The 19,865-nt window shown below is 41.2% G+C and overlaps 1 protein-coding gene across 2 annotated transcripts; it reads left to right on the forward strand.

Annotated features, from left to right (window-relative positions):
• The first annotated feature begins 91 nt into the window (after positions 1-91).
• On the forward strand, positions 92-19,634 carry nucks1a (nuclear casein kinase and cyclin-dependent kinase substrate 1a). 2 transcript variants are annotated; one of them, XM_030729913.1, is made up of 9 exons: positions 92-393; positions 8,104-8,153; positions 9,968-10,052; positions 10,144-10,233; positions 10,971-11,017; positions 11,129-11,281; positions 14,702-14,851; positions 15,316-15,465; positions 18,237-19,634. In XM_030729913.1, exons 1-9 carry the CDS (start codon positions 377-379, stop codon positions 18,488-18,490), a joined length of 996 nt encoding a protein of 331 aa, XP_030585773.1. In that variant the 5' UTR covers positions 92-376; the 3' UTR covers positions 18,491-19,634. The 2 variants fall into 2 exon arrangements, with proteins under 2 accessions (XP_030585773.1, XP_030585774.1); XM_030729914.1 differs by lacking the exon at positions 10,144-10,233.
• Positions 19,635-19,865: the final 231 nt, after the last annotated feature.

Below are 19,865 nucleotides of genomic sequence, written 5' to 3' on the forward strand. Positions count from 1 at the left end.
GTCGTCGTTTAAATCAGCCAATCGCAGTAGCAGAGCGCCGCGCTTCTCCTCTCAGGGACCCGCGGGGGGCGGGGCTTGTCGGGGAGGACCCACCCCTCAAGGCCGCGGGGTTTGGTTGAACACAGGCTGCAGTTTCAGTTTGTTTTATTCACCATTTTGAAGGTAGCTGAAGGTAAAAAAATAAGAATATTTGCGTTGGGAGGACAAATCGCTGCCGTAATTTTATTTTTACGCGCTAGCTCGGACGGTGGAGTTGTGCGTCAGCTTCGCTCCCCTCGGTGTTTTGCAGAGCGGGAATCTATATTCCTTTCCCCCCCCTGTGCTTGTTCTTCTCCCCCCTTTCTCACATCCTTAACCTCTACAGTATTCCTGCAAAATGTCAAGACCAGTGAGGTAGGTGTGCTAAATCCGTCTTTTGCTCTTTCTGAGTTAATAACGACACCGTGCTGCCGCCTGGCATCGGTGATAACGTGCACGTCTCCACCATGTTGTGTTTTATGAGCTGGGAATTTGTTTATTTCATGAAAAAATAATGGGGTTGTGTGCGTGTGTGTGCGCTTCCCTTCTCGCGTGTGCACCCTCTCTTTTTTTTCTAACATGGATCCCAGCAGTGTGGACCGTTCGCCATGTCTTGTGGAGATACGCGCAGCCCGCCGCCGTGTCGTGTCTCTCATGCTTTTAAACGGATCCATGATTGTGTATTGTTGGCTCCTATGTAGGCCAAGCGGAAAATTAGGCAGTGTGATTTAACCAGCTACGTCTTACGGCTCACTTAAGCTAGGCCTGATAACGTTTTTCCCATTTTGTTTGAGAATGAGAATATGGCTACCCATTCATCCAGGGGAGGCTCCAGAAACGCTAATACACCCCCACAAAAAAAAAAAAAAAAAAAAAAAAATCACCGGAGGAGGTGGTGGTCGACCTCTGGGTTTGATCTTGTTACCGCGCAGACTGTGCATGTTGTGCTGTAGTCGCCATTACATCGCATTTCGCTGCATTTCGGGGGTTTTCGTACTTTGAGAACATTAAAAATGGTGTGTTAGTCGACGAAAATGTCGTTGTTGTTGGGGGGTGGAAGAAGGAAAAAAAAAAAAAAAAAAAAAAAGAACGGAGAGCGGGTCTACATTTTCAGAGCTGGCAGTAAATTAACGTTGCTGGCTGATGTCAGAGGAAGGCGGAGAACTACAAGAAGTCACCACACCCCCTCCAACCCCCATCCCCAACGCAAGATCCCGCTGTGATTATAACGCGTGAGGTGTATTCAAGCCCTTTTTATCCAGATTAAAATACCGTTTAGCATGACTGTAAATCATGTTTGTGCCAGTTAATCTAATTTAAACTCTATTTTCGAAATCTCGTGATTTCTTGTGGCAACATGGAACGTTTTACAGGATGTTGCTTCATTGTGTTACAGAAAATGGGGGTGTTCGCTGAATATTTAGGGACTGTGTGAAAATTATTCGCGATGGAAAAAGGTGTGATATTGAAACAGTTCTGATATTTTTTTTTTTTATAATCTAAACAATGAAAACTGAGTTCCTGCCTTTGATAGTTTAAAAGTTTACATTAGGGAATAGGAAAAATAAGGGCTTGGTTGGATTTTATTTTTTTAATGTCTTAAACTGAAAGCTAAAACGTGGTGAGTAGCATCTTCACAATTGTTTTTTGGGTTTTTTGTTTGTTTTTTTTTGACAAACTAAGCACACAGTCTAAACATGAGCCTTTCAGCAGGCATAAAATAAAAATGGCCATTAAGGTGGGTGCATCAGATTCACCAGTTAATGAACTTTTAAAAGCAGAGGTGGATTTGCCTCGCTCTCTTTTTGTCAACACTGAGGGCACAGGCATCACGTTTGAATAAACTTTATTGGAATTGTCACTGTACAAAGCTGATGCAGGGCAATCATGTCCTGGCTGTAACTGATGGATCACAGGGGTGCCTCAGGGAATCACAGAGAACTGAATGATGCACACAGAAAGATTCAGGACAGTGTGCACCAACATAATACCTGAAAAGGATCATGAGGTGAAAAATCACACTTATTTGTAAAAAAAAAAAAACCCACAAATGTTTAAAGTATTCAAAGGACAACCAATAGATGGCTTTAAAAATATAAATACCTACACACTGAAAAAATAAACACATAAAATAATTAGCTTGGTCATTTTATACCCTGGACTAGCCATGTAGGAACAATAATCATCTTTTTCTAGACACAAATCAGGGAAAAAATGAGCTAGTCAATTCATAAGATCTATTGAAGATCAGTGCAGGTAAGATTTTTACAGATTTGTTATCTACTAGGGTTGTCAAAATCAATACTAAAAATGACTATTGATTTAGATACTGATTTGCAATAGTATCAATACTAACAGTGCTGTCTTCAGCTCCTCCAGCTGAAACAACTTCACACAGCACTGCTGCAGACAGACTGGCACACAGCCCCTCCCCCCACTAGCAGCTGAACACAGTAGTTGGCATTCACAACAGGGAACATCACTTTATGAGGAATTTTGCAAATCTCCAGTTACAACACTGAAATGTAAAACAGTTATCATAAATTTTAACCTGCCGGTGCACGTGTTAATGTTAGCTCTTTAACTGTTATCAGCTGTCCGATAGCCACATTAGCCACCTGTTAAGTCTTCATTAAAGTACGAGCTAGCAGCTGTGGCTAATAATAAAATGATACATTAATGTGGAAGCTAGGCAGGAAAAATTACAAACACTCCTGCCTGCCTGTGACATTATCATGCAGTGTTAATTTAACAGGCTAACACAATTATTTGTGTTTAGAAAGAGTTACATTTCTCTTAAAATCACAGACTGAAGAGGAGAAAAGGCGATTAGCCAATAGACAGAAACAGTGGCAGCCTACTTTACCAACTCTGTTTGATCAGCAATGAAATATGCAGCCAAGTCAGCAGAAGCACAGCACTGCCCCAGACAGCATAAAATTGTCTAGTTTGTTTTTTTGCACTACCTAACTGCAATACCTTACGGTTATGTTACTGTGTTTTTAAGTCAGACAGCTTAAAATGGTGTTATTGATGTTGTTGCATATAGTGTTCTAATCTTTATAAGAAATGTGCATCTTGTACATTTCTTATAAAGATTAGAACACTATATGCAATACAGTGTTCTAATCTTTATAAGAAATGTGCATCTTGTTGTAATTTTTTACCCCTGGTTTGGAAAGTGGTATTTTCTTGGGTACTGGTGTCAAGTTTGAAATTCTACAACTCTACTGTCTGCTGACTAAAAAGTAACGGGACTCAGTATGAATTAGGGATGTCCCTGATGACTAATTTACTAGTTGTTTAAAGGGGACAAATCATGCAAAATCCACTTTTTTAGACCTTAAATACTTTTTTTTTGTCTACTTTGAGTGTCTAGGAGTGCAGAAAATGTAAATTTGTTCTCCCCTGGTGTTGCGTAGATATCTTTATATTTTTTGGGGGGGGGGTCATATTTTTAAGTCTGTTCAGATTTCTCTATTCTATTATGTCACAGTATTTGCTGTGGAATTGCTAAACCAGGTCATGGACTACCGGCTAACCAATTTCATGAATCTGCCTTTTTTTTTTCCCCGCAGAGATTTTGTAGTCCAAGTTCAGTTATGCAAGTGGACAAGTAAAAATGTTCGGTTGTTGGGTGTACTAACCCACACGATAATTTAGATGCCCCCCTCCCGCATCAGGGCTTCTTTGAAGTGCCTGTTTCTCTGCCACTAGATAATTGTATCGCTGCTATCAAACTACAAAAATGGCCAAATGGGGAGGAGTGCTCTGCGACCTGGAGGGGTGTGGGGTGTGAAATGCCTCATTCACATTTAAAAAGACCGCACCAAAACGAGTTGCTCTAAGGCGCCCCCCAGAACAGGTGTAAACGAGAGGTCTCTGGAGCTACAATAACGAGGAATTCAGACCAAAGCATTGCAGTTCTACTCATATATAGACCACAAGTGAATGATTTATATATGAAAAGGAAGGATTTAAAAGCATGATAAGTCCCCTTTAAATGAGAAATAAGTTAAACTGGTCAACTAGTCTAAAAGGCAGAAAACATTCAAAACTAATGGATGAGGTTAAACATCAGCCAGACAAAAATTCTGTCTGTATTTAAAAAGCTGCATGAAAATGTTGATCACATTCTTTGAAAATCAAATGTTTTAAACATTAGTGAGAAGTGTGGTACTTTACACAGTGTTTAATGTTTTACACACGATGTCAGATTGATTTGTCAAGTGTGCTTAATGTTTACAGCCTTCCTTTCTTGCTGGCTAGTATCCACACACATATGGTTATATATTGGTTTGGTAGCGAGGCTTTGTCAGTTTAGTTCCTGTTTATACAAGTACGTTTTCAGATGAAAACTGTAAAGTTTTGATGCATTTCGGCCTCCAGTTTACACGAGAACGGCATGAAAACGATACTTTTTGAAACAGGTCCTTGGTCTAACACAGCCGACGTCATTTATTTATTTATTTATACATCAAACAACCATGCTAGTTGGAACAGCTGTCATTTAGTATTTGTGGTGCTGACAGGCAAGAGCAGCAACATTTAAACATCTAGTCGACTAGTAGTGGTTTTGTTGAATTATTCCAGGCTTGAATAGATTCATTGTCTGGCCAGAGCATAGGCTAATTTTGCATTTTAAAATAATGGTAATCAATAATGGTGTAAAATGCCTTTTTTGACATTGTCGATTAAACATTCATAAAGTTGACAAAGTTGACTAAGAAATTAGTCGCCAAGAACAACCGTAATTTGAACAAACCTGGAGAGAGAGAGAGAGGGCGAGCAAGCGTTACCAAGCTTTTCCGCTGTGTCATCTTGCTTGACAGTTTGGGGTTAAATTACAAAGTATGCAAACACACAAATAAAAAAAAGTGGTGTAGCAGGCAGAAATACGTCCAAGCTGTTTTCACCTTGCTGTTAGCGCCCTCATGTTAGCGCTATGTTAATTCCACTAGCAATCGGTGCAGTTCTGCTGATGCGTGGTGTTTTTAAACAGTGTAGAATTTGGTTGAATGGATCAGCAATACATTGGCCTGTTGTCACTGATAGCCGATCCAGTTTTTGAGTCTGGATCGGACCTGTACCATGATCCAAGTACCAGATTGATCCATCCCTATCAGGAACAGTTTTCTGATCTATAATGAATAAAAATAGTTTTATTTACAGAAGCTAGCATTTGATTTCATAGTTGGGTGTAGCGTTATGATGACAGAACAAAATGTTACAGAACAAAACTGTGATGTTTCCTGTTAAATAGTTCAATAGCAATGAACTGAGTGTAAAAAATTAGTTGGTATATCTGATCTTTGTTTAGTATCAGAAGACTGTGTTTTAGGTAGCAGCAATTCATCTTTTACTGTCAACTGCGCTCACCCTATTTAGAAGAATCGTACGCCAACATGCCACTGAGTCACGTTTATGCCACATTATGATACACTGTAGCTCAGTTATAACTCTTGTCTAAACTGCCAGCTGTTCTCCATTGTTTGAATACAGCTGGTAGTTTTACCCATAGACAGTATAAAAAATGGACGTAGTTTGCAGGGAAGCCAGCATGGAAGTACCTTAAATCTGCATTCTTTTTAATGGACACCAGGGGGAGATACCTGAATTTGCAAAAAGGCCTATAGGAAAAGGATTTCTGACTTGGACCTCTGTAAATAGTTTTTTTTGCTGATTTTCTGTGTGAAAGTTGCCATAGTCTTGTTTCTGATTTCCTCCTGGACACTCAGCTTCATTCACAGGGTTCTAGCCGGCGGTTGATCGCCCGGCACGGCGCCATGCTGAGGTCGCCTTGCACCGGGCTGAAAATTTCACCAGTTCGCTATCTATCGGAGCTCTTCTATCACTGCAATTAGCAAGTGGGCCCGCACACTTCCGCACATGCCACCCAATCACTGCTACCACACTGATCCCCCCCCCCCCCCTGGCTAGATAGCTACACTATACTATTATTTCACCCCAATTTGCAACGTACCACCAGGCATGGCCAGTTTCGTTCACAAACTCATGATGGTCCTGTTCACGCAGGCTAAAATAGCAAACAGCGTGAAACCGAGGGAAAAGTAAAGGGAAAAAGGAGCTCAACCACTTGCTCATGCTAATGGTCGCTAGCTATCTGTTACGATAGCGATCCGTTTCAGTAGCTGAAACATTCTGCCTGGCGCACCTCAGCAAGGCACAGTGCCAGGTGATCAACCACTGGCTAGAACCCTGGACAAAGAGTAGCTATTGATGAAAAATGCCCATATTCTTCAGCATTGATGGGATAAAAAGAGAAATTATTCTGAAAGTGATGACATTCTGCAAGGCTGAGACACTTTTAATAAATGTTAGGATGAGGTAAGATAAGCCTAATTAGAATTGTTTAAAATAAAGCTTAATGCGTACACCTTTTCATTTAGTATTTATGTTTTCTTACATGTAATTTAATGTCTTTAAAAGTAGTTTTTTATTGCTATGTTTTAAAGTCTGCTTACTAGAATAGAGCTTGTAGGGGAAAATATCTTGCTTGTTCTGATACCCCAGGGATGTGAATATTGATGTGTGGGAAAGCTTGCCAGGCATGTCATTGGCTGCTGTTTTGTTACCCGTGTCTGAGGCTTTTAAAGTGGCGAGTGTCAGTGTGTATTCCTCTTGTCGTGATTGAAATGCTTTTATAAGCATTTCAATCGCAACCTCTCACCACACACACACACACACACACACATTTCTTGAGCATGGAATTTAACTTGGTTAAGTTAGCTTAGTAGATAATTTGAGATTCCACTAGTGGATTGACCCCCCCCCCCCCCCCCCCCCCCCCCCCCCCTCCTTTCCTTAATATTCCACTGGATTAAAAAAAAGAGTCCTTCAGGTCTAAGATGCAGCTTCAATTTGTTTAGACTGATTTATTTATTTTTACCTTTTTATTAGATGTTCTATCACTTGTGTATACAATATATAATACAAATGAGAGTGTCCATGCATTATTAAAAGCTGTATCACCTCTCAGGGTTGGGCAAAAAAGTTTTTAACCACTGGATTAATCAAATCTTTGGTGTTTACCTTCTAAAATGATGCAGTAGATGGTGCACCACTTGCCCAGTCTCACCTTGAAAAACAGACGGGCTCCAGGATTGGCTCAGAAGTTCTCAGTGGAAGTCATTTTTTGTGACAGCTCAGATGATATGAACAACCTCTATGGACAGTGGTTTAAAAGACAGTAAAAACTTGCTTGCACTTAAGAACAAAACTGCTAAATTAATTTTAGATAAGAAGCCCGATGAATGCTGAGAGCACAGGACTGCCACAGTGAAGTGCAGAGGTGGGAGTGTGATGATAAATGCAAAAAGGTGTTATGGAGCTTGACATTTATGGATGGCATCCTAAATACCTGTGGATCTATTGAAAAACTAGCTGACAGGATGATGCCCAGAAGAAAAATATTCAGATCCAGAGGACACTGACAACATCACCAAAGACTTTCTTAAGAAGAAAAAAGTGAAAACTGAACTGACACATATTTCACTTGAGTTTAGCAGAACTCCTTTGGGTTATTTTAAGGAGAGCAACACAACCCCTCCAGCAAAGAGCAGGTGAAAAAAGTCTCTGAAGAATGGCAGAACCTCTGTTCAGAAATCTGTGCAGCATTGGTGTCGTCCATGCTAAGGAAGATTATTAAAATAAAGCTGGACAAAAAAGAACAATGAATAATATAACCTTCTGAATAATGGCTTTAACCTTAGACCACTCTCTGAACCAGTGCTTGTCTCTGTCAGTCCTGCTGTGCAGCTTTCCAAATGTGTGTGTTACCTGAACTGTAGTCAAATACTGTCACCTGAGGCGTCCCCTGTACACTGGGCCAAACTGGCCTTTGTAACAGTAGAAGGGAGACCAGTGTCCAGTTTGGGCCCCCCTAGCTTAAAGCTGTTTGTTGTTTCTCATACCAAATAATGATCCACACATTTATCTACAGCCAACCTGTTGACCTGCTGGACATTACATATAATAGCTTTGTTGCACTCCAGTCTATTCTGTCTAATATCAGGTGAAGGTAGTAACTTTGTAATCTGATGCACTGTGTTGTGTTCTTTGCAGGAACAGGAAGGTGGTGAACTACTCACAATTCAACGAGTCTGATGACGCAGGTACGGGAGACCTCAGATGTGTTTCATTATCAGTAGTATGACACAAGGGCAATGTAGAGATTAGTTACTACTACAGATATTTAGCGTCACAGTACAGTATATTACACATTTTTTGGGAAATCACTTGTGAGTGTGTGGTAAAAAGCTAACACCTGCACATTTTTGAAGGCCATTAGCTACAGAGTAGGCTAATTTTTGTCTAGCAGTAATGTAGTAATGAAAAAAAAAAAAAGTCCTGTGAGCTGCTACTTTGTTTTCGTAAATTTGTAGGCATGCTGTTTTTGTACTCTGCTGTCTATGTAGGGGTTTCACACACACACACACACACTCACACACTCCCTACCTGTATTCTTTAGAGACCCAGGTAGGATTGGGCATGATAGGATGAATGTAGTCTATTGCTGCTTTTGTATCTGGGTTATATCACTTTTTGGAAAGCCTTTATTGTACTTAACAGTAATATAACAAGTAATATGCCCAAATATAACCTCCAAACATCAAACTGTATTACATTAATTTTGTCTGGCTACATTTTACTGCTAGAATGATTTAAGAGCAGAAATTCATTTTATAGAATCTAGATTTTTTTTTCCCCCACTGTTACAAAAGGGGATTACATTTGAAAAAAATGAATAAAAAATGTTTATTAATCTTAAAGCAGCCCAGAAATTCAAGTGGTGCATGTGGGATTTATGCTTCTGCGTGAAATCTATGCCATAGGTACGCTGTAACTGCAAACCTTTCTGAAACCCATACACAACCTGACGTTCCCTGGAAGTGTAATTACACATCATGGTCCCACAGTGACTGTAGCTTTGGTGCCATTGTTTCCTCCTACACATTTCCAGCTACTTGCGCTGACATTTTTCGAATCAAGAGGAAGATAATGGATCTTGACACGAGAGAGCTCATTTCCAACTAGTGTTTTGGAGGCTAAATTGCAGAGCAATGGTGGCACTCTACACACAAGTATAAATGCTGGCAGTAGCAATGGCCACTCATGTAGGCGATGCCAAATGCGGCATAGATACAGGTCACCTGTCTGTCGGCTGCTCCACACATAGTGTAACAGAGAGCAGAGGAGAGAATCTGACATGACCCAAAATGCACTACTGACTTACTGAGCTCAAATGAAACAAGTGCACATAAAAAATTAGGTTAATATTTGTAAATATTTGTATTCTTTTACAACTTGAGGTTTAATAAATGGAACAGATATAAAATGACTATAAAGTCTGGAAAAATGTGTGAAAGGAAAAAAAAAGTCAGCTGTCAGATTTTAAATCACCAAATATCAAAAATGGTACTGTTTTTAAAAATCCTTTATTGGGGATCTGTTTGATAGTTATTCAAAGTCTCCTGAGGATATAGTTGTGCACAGTAGAGTCAAAATGTACATTTTTCGGGCGCCAACAAATCACAGGGTGAGTAGGCGGCTGTGTGCCGCAGGGCTGATGCAGTTGTTTTGGTTCGGCTCTGGCCCAGGGCCCTTGGTATGTCTTCCCTGCTCTCTGTCCTGACTTTCCCGTCTACTCTTCACTGTGCTGTCTAGTAAAGGCAAAAAAAAGTTGGGGGAAAAATGTAAATTTGTCCATAATTGTTGATGCAGTAATTACAAAGCCAGTGGCCTTGCGTCAGGCTCAGCTGTTGTTAGCTTGCTAACAGCTAGTGTTATCACTGTGAGTACATAAGCATGGTGACATTAACACTTTTTAGCTCAAAGCACTGCGATGCCTTGCTACTGCCTTGTAGAGCTGTTAGCATGGCATCGGGCTCTGTGTGTGAAAGACTAAAAGGTCATTCTTTCTGTGTAGATGAGGAATATGGTGACGACAAGCCTAAGAAGGTGCGACCAGCCCCTCGCGAGCACAAGCGCTCAAAGAACTCACAGGATGACAGGTGAGTGTCCGATTAGGTTTTTGAATACACAACACTTTCACATTTGGTCTTATACTTTGATCAATTTGCGCACACTATCACTTGGATGCAGGAAGGATAGAATTGGATCTAAGGATCCAGCATCAGCTGAAGGTTGCAAAGGCAGAGATGCACAGTCACCTCCAGCACCACAGGATTTACGGTGAGGCAGGCGCAGCCATCCTGAGGAGGTGTAGGTCTGAGAAGAAGGTAGCCTCTGCAGGAAAAGACAGGAAAGGAAATTCATGAATTCATTACTGACTAAATAAATGTTTGAAAAGGAGATATCCAGGTGAGGGCTGCACTGTATTCATTATGTATTTTTTATCACAAAGGGAAAACCGGAATATGCATAATTGTTAGAGAAAGGTGTCAGTGATAGAGGACATTAACAATGCCAGAGACCAACACTGATACTGCTTATTGATGAACTTAATAGTTCTGGGATATTAAGGCAAGTACCAATGCAGTCAGCATGCTCATTACTCAGTCTATCACTATTGCTGCCACCTGTGGCACAGCCCATCATGGGTGTCTCTATCATGCTGTTTAATCTGCATGTTGATGTGTTATTTGGCAGATAAAATTATCAGACATGTAAGTAAATGTGTAAAATCTGAGAGATTGAAGAGTTCACAGGGCAAAAGCGTGGTTTAGTGTTTTTAATTTTTTTTTTGCTCAATAAATCTAACACTAGGCAAAATTTCAAATGGTGTGAGAATAACACCAGCTGGAGCTTATCAGCACATCTTTAAGACCAGTCCTCGGTACATTGCATTCATGTTATTTCATCCACGCCAATCTATTGCACATGAAGTCTGTCTTGTTGATGATTTCCAGGCTGCCTTTCCTCTAGTTACTGAAGACAGTGTTTTGTTTATTTCCTGTTCTGCTCCCCAGTGAGGACTCTGATGACAAGCTCTCCAAATCCAAAAATGATTCAGCAGGTAAGTCAGTCTGAGTTAGATGAAAAGGTTGGATCTCTTTGCAAACAGCTGGAGTTTGAGTAGTGCTCACTGGATGTCAGCTCACTGACTTCCTCTGTGTCGATGCTACAGATGACTTTGGCAGCGATGAAGAAGACAATGAGTTTGGAGAGGAGGAGGATGAAGACGGAGGAAGCGACTATGAAGAAAAAAGAGGGAAAAAGGGAAAGAAAGCCAAGGTGGAGAAGCCCAGCAAGAGGGGGCCGAAGAGAAAACGGGCTGCAGGTAACACAAGTTTCTTTTATTTTAAAAGCATCAATGAACACAATTAAAAATTCTGTATTTACTCAGCTGTGGCTGTATGAATTACTGAAGATGTATGCAGCTATTAATGTTGATCAGCTTTGTTCCGTTATATATGGAATTTTATTTGGTATGCGTGGACGATGTTACCAACACATAGGGTCAGGTTGACTAAGGGGAGCAAATTATCGTGAGGTCCCACTCTCCAAAACGTGGTGATGATCTGGGTGAAGTTCTGAGGGTGGTCTGCTGACTTTATGCTAATCTGTAAACAAAAGATGCATCAATTTCAGTAATGATCAACACACTATACCCAGAACAGACCAACAATAGGCAGATCTGATGAGGGAGTCGGTAATCTACTAACAGAAATAATATTGTGAATGAGGAGGTTTTCCACGTGTTTCCAGATTGTCGGGTTCAGATGACCGCTTCCCAGTGCAAATAGCCCCGCCCTCTTGCTAATTGTGGTAGTAACAAGCAGTTCAGATAGCGAGCCAGTGAAATTCTCAGCTGGGGGGGGACAGTACCTCAGCCCAGCGCTGCAGTAGGTGATCAACTGCTAGCTAGAACCCTGTGATATCAGGACAAACTCCTCTGTTAGAAATTGGTTTGTGGTATTGAGGTGGGGGCAGCAGCTGTCAGTCTGGATCAGAGCTCAGGTGGAGAGCAGAAAAAAAAAAAAAAAAAAAAGACTTGAAATTAGCAATCGAGCAATCACCTCATCAAGGAAGTGTTTCCTGAGGTCATAAATCATGTGAGCAGTAGTGGCTTCTATTTTTTCATTGACTTCTTCACAGGCAGACCAGAGTAATGGCCCCCTGCTGGCCATTAGAAAGAATGCAGGTTTAACATAATTCTCACATTCACTTCACTTTTCAGACCTGGAAAAACTGCATCCATCTTATGTATACAGTCTGTGGTTGAGATGTTATGTATCTGTTCTAGCACGTGATTTTGATTTGTTCAGCTCTGGCTCTAGCACTTTGGCTGCAGGTTTGAGAGCGGCGCACTGTGCTGAATCGTTGCTTATGCGCATAGTCACCCCCTCAAAGACTCACTCTGAAACAAAACTAAGCAAGGAACAGATCATCATTTTGAGACTGACATCAGTCACAGATCACCTGGTCGTGAAGAAAAAATAGCCAAGAGCCTCACTCCTGGTAAAATGCTTTTTTACGCTTGCTGTACAAATTAGCCGTGATCTAAAGTGTTCATTTCTGACCCTTTGTGTTGTGTTGTTTTGTTAACTCACAGATAAAGACAGGCTGTAGTCTAGAACTTCACATTTAGTGCTGCACATTTTGTAATATAAGCAAGCAGCTTAAAAAAAAAAAAAACAAAGGACTTGGCAGCTATTCTTGGTACAGTGTCAAACTGTCAAAAGTTTCATCTGTCATGATCTGTTTTTATTCTAAGATATGACCAAACAAGGTGGATGTCAGCTTATCAACTTTGTTCTATGCAGCCTGACGCTGTGTTGTAGCTGCAGGATTCGACGGTGTTATCCTCATGCTTCTATGATGAAGAGAGAAATGGGTGCCATTGACATCGATCTCTTGACATTACTTATCCAGCTGGAGGATATCTCATGTAAACCACCACGGCTCGAGAGCACTGCATGTGCTCTCCTAGACATTTATTCCTCCCACATTCTCAGCTGATTGAATCGTTTGCCTACAACGTTCCCCGACGCTGTGACACAGCTTTGATTTATTGCTGTGAATGGAAGCTACGATGGACGGGGCCGATCAGTCACTGTCATCTGCTGAGCTGTGCTGATAAAAGCCGACAACGCATCAGTATTTGTGATTAATCTATTAATTTGATGATGGTCCAAACAATAACCTATTCTCATATCTATCTTTTTTTAATGGTTTTATCATGAACTGTTTGGTAGGTGCGCAAAGTCTATGGCAAACTTCATGTGGCTGATTTAGATCACTAAAAATAACACCCTTTATGTTTCTGCCCCATTAACATGCAGTTGAATAATTAACCTGTCCCAGCATGGTGGGTGCAGTGGGACCAGCAGTGTGGGGTTTCGAATGGCCTGCATAGCATAAAGCTGCCTGCACTGCTCCACTCTGTCTTTTCATTACACATCAGGGTTGTATATGTGCCATTTAACCCTGTAACCCCGAATGCATCATCTGTGGCACAGCGTACTTCAACAGTGCCGCCGTTCGTGGACATCCGGCAACAAATACCATAATACCTCTGTATATTTCTGGGCTTTCAGGGACCGTTTGAATTTTTCCGATAGGACAAATGGTCACGGAGTTATGGTAAAAAAGTCAGACTCGGCGGTGACACGCTGCGTCTTGACCAGCTGTTCACGGCTTGTAAGGACAGGAAACCAGCGCTTCAGCAGTGATCGCCCAGAGTTAAAGGGTTAAAGGCATTTAAAAAACCACCACGCTGCTTTGCTGCTCCCAGGTTGAATGTGACAACAAGGAAATTAGGACCATGTTCAACTCAAGCCATGTTCAACCTGCTTTTGTACAGTTAAAAAGAGATGATTTCTTTTAAAAGCGAAAACTAATCACATGCTTCTGCATTCAGTGTGGACGGGAAAACACCTATAGGTAGTTTGATATAGTCTCTCTTGCACCCCACTGGATGCATTTCTCAGTGAAAGCTGTGTGTGGGTGCTGAGTAGGGGAGACACAGGTGAGCCAGTTTAAACATGTAAACACACTGAACAAGGCTGGACTCCAGGCATAAAGCAGGAAAAGTAAATAAAAAATGACATTTGCTCACTTACATTCATTAATTACAGTATGTGTGTGAGCCAGGCTCTGCTGCCGGTGTGGTCTGTGTTCTTTCTCGTCACGCTGAAGTGGGAAATGCGGTCCCCAGTGCCTCCCTCTCACCAGCAGCATTAATGTTGTGTTTTTTGTGTTTGGACCACACAGTATACATTGTGGAGGGTGGGTGCATGCTTACCCCCTGCCTGCCCTGGCACTGCAACAATTGTACAATGGGACAAAAGAACTATGAAGAAGAGTGTCCAACCCTACCATGTAGCCCAGTGTCTGGGTGCATAGGCATGTAATTTTCTTTAAAAAAAAAAAAAAGAACCAGAAGGAGTTGATGTGGAGGGTTTGTTGCTCCATCCTGAGCTGCTGTTAATGGAATTGGTAGAAGCTAATGGTGCTTCCACCTACATAGTTAAATACTGTAGGAGTTTTGATTTGTTGTGACACTAGCGGAAAGATTAATGTGTGAATGATTGCTCTGTTTTTTTTTTTTTTTTAAAGAGGAAAAACCTGCATGACACCTGAAATAAAAAAACAAACATTTAAACAGGTTGACACTAAGTCCCTTTATCATCTCTGTTCTTTTTTACCCGTCATCCTCTGAGCCATTGTATGTCTGTGTGTGTGTTTTCTTGTGTAGATGACAGCGATGACGACAGGGAAGTGAGTCGAAAGCGTACGGTGCGTCAGGCAGCCTCGAAGGCCGTGTCCAAACAGAGAGAGATCCTGCTGGGAGATGGAGGCAGCGAGGATGAGGAGCATGAAGATCAAGAGGAGTCCTACATGGACCGTATGTAAAACACAGCACACTTTCATACAGCCGCTCATGCCTTCACCAACAAGAGCCGTCACTGATGAGGATATTCTGCCACCATTAATGGAAATATAAAATAAAAGTCAGGATAACATTACAGCCCCATTTGGAGGATTTGCCCTGAACTTTTATCCAAACACTTTTGGTCACCCCTGGGTTACATATTCCACCAAAATTATGTTTTCAGTATTAACAAACTCAGTAAATCAAATCAATTTTAAGCATGCTGTAAGATATTGATATTCTGTGATTATCTTTAACATTTCTACAAACACTTTTTGGACCACATCCTCAAACAGACACATGGTAAACAAATTAGAGAAAGTAGATACTGCATTTTTGTACAATGGTCTATACAAATGTCTGTAAACAGAAACTCGTGTTCAGATGAGTTGGCCTCTGTGTTCCCTCTGTGAGCTTCTCCTGTGTCCCGTTTGCAGCCGATGAGTCTGGCAGCGATGAGGACTTCATGGTGGAGGATGACGATGACAGTGACTACGGTCACTCCAAGAAGAGAGGCAAGAAGGTGATTCGACGGCGACGGACGGACAAGGAGAAGAAAAGCCCCAAGCCCCGGCTAAAGGCCACAGGTGAGGCGACCAATCACAATGCAGGTGCAGGAAGGAGAGGCAAATCCCGCGTTCTTAGACCCAGCTTGTGTATTTTAGGTATTATCAGAATGTGCACGTTTATTCTTTCAATTAATATTGAAGGAATATATTAAGTGGAATAGTATGCTGGCTCTGAATCCTGACCTTCAGTGATGGATCACACTGTGAAAAACTGCATTTACAAAGAAAGCAGATACCATCTTCATTTTAACGTGCTCTCAGAAACAAGTAGTACTCAGGGCAGTGAAATGTTTGCACTTCACTTATATTTGCTACAAATGATGCATGAAAGCTGAATCAAGACGGCATATTTGATAACTAGCCCTGATCAGCTGATGGACTGCAGGTTGTAGGAACATGATTTCCCAGAAAAATGTCTGTGTGCACTAAAATGGCTTAAACAGAGTTAATGCCTCCCGTACCAAACGTGGGGCTTGACTGCGACATACCACGAGGGAGTGCGGCTGTCAATGCCTGCTGTAAAAATATGACTCTGAAGCGTAGGTACGTATGTGATGGATCGCGGCGCTATAATTATGAGTCTGTTGGGCATCAATGAGACCTGAAACAGATGGAGGAGAAATAACAGCCATCGTTGAGAAATTAGTTTGGTATGTGGGTGCTGGGCAGGTGTCTCCGAAAGTGAGTGACGCTAACCAACGTTAGCTAATGTTGTTTTACTAAACAACACTGTGAAGCTATCGCTCACATAATTGAATCAAACAAAACTATTAGACTGTTGATGTTACCTGTACCAGAAACTAAGGTGTGAGGATCAGCTGCTGTTAATCATATTGCATCATCTGACAAAAATCTGCATGTCTGTGGTGTTGAGAGAGAGAGAAAGAGAAGACACTTTCCTGATATCTGAAAGGTGCTGATGTGGGACCCCCAATTTCTACCATTGTTTTTTTTTATTTTTTTTTTATTTTTAAATAAGCGCTGAACACGTTTTTCCTGACAGAGGCTGGAGCGAAGTCCCGGCACTTCACCCACGCAAAACAGCCTCCATCCTCTTCCTGTCTGTAAAACTGTCCTGCAAGGCTCAAGTTTGTGCAGCCCCGATACAGTCACGATAATCTACCATGATGAAACTGCAAAAATCACTACCTCACTATTGCTCAGGCTCACCACCACCCGACCACTGCACAGAGTGCCGAGGCAGAAGGCGGACCGTGTGCTTTTCATCTGAATTTTAGCCTTTATGTCAAGCAAATCATAGAAAATCATGCAGTCATCAATAAAAATTATATCTATGAATTTAGAGAAATTTAACCTGCAAGTTGGTCATAAGTTTAGCACGTCACTCATTTGGACTGTTTGACTTCAGACTTTGCACTTTGGTCCATCTGGTGTTGATACAGTCGTCATCTCGCTCTGGAGTTAAAACACTACCTCTTTTCTGGAATTTATATTGACAGCTATTTCCTGGTGCATTCAGAGAAATATATACAAAAGCCATGGACTTTGCCATTGTTGACATTATAGGTCTTTCTCCACTGTATTCATGTTCCAACCACAGTAAAAAACCTGCAAGTCCTCCTTTGGGGATGTTTTCAGCGGGACAAAACAAAAAGTTTCTGCTATTTTAAAAAAAAAAAAAAAACTGCTGTGCTGGTGACCAGTGCTAACTGGTAAAACACTGAATGGCCAAATAGCCTGTCAGAAACTAGAGTGAGACCTTAGCAAATAGCTCCTCTCTCAAATGTTGGCAATGACATTAATGACATTAAATCTCCATGTTGGCTAACAGAAGAAACAGTGATACTGCAGCAGGCTATTACAGGACTGTGCATGGACTCCTAAATGTGGAGTCATAGCATGTAAACAGCATTCCCTCCATCGTTGTTGACTGGTGTGCTTGGAGCACATGGTAAGTTTAATGCTGGTGCAAAATTATGTCACCACCTTTAAGTGGATCATGAACAGGAAAATACTGTGTCATGTAAATATTAGCACCACCTTGAGCAGAGCTCCCAGTACTGTACTGGGTGCTCTGCTCCCAGTACTGTGTTATTAAACAAATAGGCTGTATTCCTCACTGTGACAAGAAAATCATTCTTTGATATTTAAGGCTCAACTTTTCAACATTTCTTTCATAATTTTCTGAAATCAAATTGAACAAATACACCCAATAATATAAATTTACTGAATTGTATTTATTAGTTTATTTGCACTACTTTTTAAATTTCAGCTTAGCGTGAGAGTCTTTACTGCTGTTATGAGCACACTAGTTTTTCCTTTCCCTGCTCTCATTGTGAGTGCACCTCTTAACACAGACTGGATTTGATAAGGACACGTAGAGTGAAGTTGGCAGGGAGTCATTGTCTGAACTTTTCAGTTATCTTATGTGACCAAAATGTGTAGTTCAGTCAAATATTATTGTAGACATCCAAAGAAAAGCTGTTGGTGTAGCAGATTTTAAATAGTCAATGGTCAGTAGGTCAGCTAAGTGCTTCATCCATGCTATATTAGCCCTCCAGCAACTAGTGTTCTGCTGCTGACGTAGAACTAATGAGCTGATTTGAATAAATCAGCTCATTAGTCCCAAGTAAAGCCTTTGAGTCAGACTGACACCTGATCCAAATCCTGGAACAGTGACTGAACTTTCAAAATAAAAGAAAGGGGCTTGCCTATGGATTTAAAAAAAAAAAAAAATCTAAAATGAGTCACCCAGGTAAAGTCCATGTGTGGTTTCAACTATTCATCTGTGTGATGAAATCACATGATTTCTGTCTCTCTCTCTGTAGTGACCCCCAGCCCGATGAAAGGAAAGGGGAAGGGGCGCCCCAGCACCAAGGCCATGGAGAAGAGCTCACCCAAAGAGGAGGAGGAAGAGGAAGATCCTGAGAGTCCCCTGGAGGAGGAAGAGGACGAGGCCGAGAAGAAGGAGAGCTCCCCCGCCCCCAAGAAGACAAAGGAGGCCGCAGGAGGAGAGGAGGAGGAAGAGGACGAAGAAGAGGAGGATGGCTCAGAAGAGGAGGCACCCTCTGGAGAAGATTAGAAGATGGTACCCATTTGAAGCCCATCCTCCACATCTCTCTCTTTCTGTCTGTTCTCAGTGTTTTTTTATTTTTTATTTTCTTTTGGATTTTTGTTTTGTTTTGGGGGTTTTTTTTTTTTTTTGCTTTGCGTTTAGACCTTTTTTTTTTTTTTTTTTTTTTTTTTTTTGTCCTGGTGGCCTGGCTCAGTGGTTTGGACTTGGTGTGCATCTCCCCACCCCACCTTTTCTTGCTGCCTCCAGCTTCAACGTAGTGCTCCTGTGGCCATACAGCATATGTAAGGACTTAGTATTCTCTCTTCATCCATTCTGGATTTTAGTGTGAAAACTCTGTGCTAGCAAGCATCCGTCCTGAGTGTGAGCACATCGCTTTACTGCTTACTGTTTATTTTGTTTCCTCCACTGCGGTTACCTGTCATTGCTGGCCACGCTCTTTACTTTCTTTCTTTTTTTTTTTTTCTTTTTTTTAACTGATTACTGATATTGTCAGTAAGATAAGCGCTGTATTTGCAGAACAACAAAGAGTGAGCACGTGCAGGCAGAGGTGAAGCCTTCACCTTCTCTGATTTGCTCTTAAGAGGGTAGCAATAGGTGGTTAAACGGTTCCTTCAGTTAGAGCAGCGTCTTTTAAATTCCATTTCAAAGCTCACCACGCGCCCTTTAGACGCTTTAATTTGAATCGTTTGTAGCCGCTGCCTCCTTAGAGGTGTAGCTGGGTGTTTGCTACATGTCAGACCGCCACCGTCGCACATTTCAGGACAACACGTGCGTGCGCCCTTGCGTTCATGTTTAAATTTTCTTTGGGATACTTCCTGTCCTTTTCCTCCAAGCCCATCAGTTGCCTTTGTGAAACGGTTTCTGTTGTTGTATTTCAGGCTTTCTAATAACCTCCTTTTTAAAATAAACACATTTTCTATTCCCCGCATGGCTACAGCGTCTTCTTAACACTCAAGCCCTTGTGCCAGGCATCCTAAAACCTTTTTATTTTAAGAAAGATGTTTTTTTTTTTCTTTTTTTTTTTCCAGAGTTAAAAATGAATGTTTTTTCTCCTGTTGGTTCATTGTTCTAATTCTCTATTCAGATTTTTTTTGTAATGTTTGTTTTTTAAGAAAAAGAAATAAAATGTATCTTGATTTTAAAGAAAAAACGTCGACCCTATCCAATCTGTTCTTGCCTGATGGTTGGATCAGCCATCCTTTCTTTACTTAATTACTCACTTTCTGTCCTTTCCATCCCACCCTGAAACACATCAGCTTAGTGATGTCTGTTTGTTTCTTGGAGGATTTTTTTTTTTTTGCCCACATTAGTGTTTCCACAAGTAGACACCTTTTTAACTCCAGAATTCCACAGTCCTGAGACTCGGAGTAGATTAAAAAGC

The sequence above is a fragment of the Archocentrus centrarchus genome, chromosome 5 (assembly GCF_007364275.1).
Source record: "Archocentrus centrarchus isolate MPI-CPG fArcCen1 chromosome 5, fArcCen1, whole genome shotgun sequence".
In the NCBI taxonomy this organism is placed as follows: domain Eukaryota; kingdom Metazoa; phylum Chordata; class Actinopteri; order Cichliformes; family Cichlidae; genus Archocentrus; species Archocentrus centrarchus.

What these genes read in the sequence shown, in the direction of transcription:
- nucks1a (XM_030729913.1), top strand. An exon ending in ATCCAAAAATGATTCAGCAG is followed by an intron (nt 11,018 to 11,128) that starts GTAAGTCAGTCT and finishes TCGATGCTACAG; the next exon opens with ATGACTTTGGCAGCGATGAA. An exon ending in GCCCCGGCTAAAGGCCACAG is followed by an intron (nt 15,466 to 18,236) that starts GTGAGGCGACCA and finishes CTCTCTCTGTAG; the next exon opens with TGACCCCCAGCCCGATGAAA.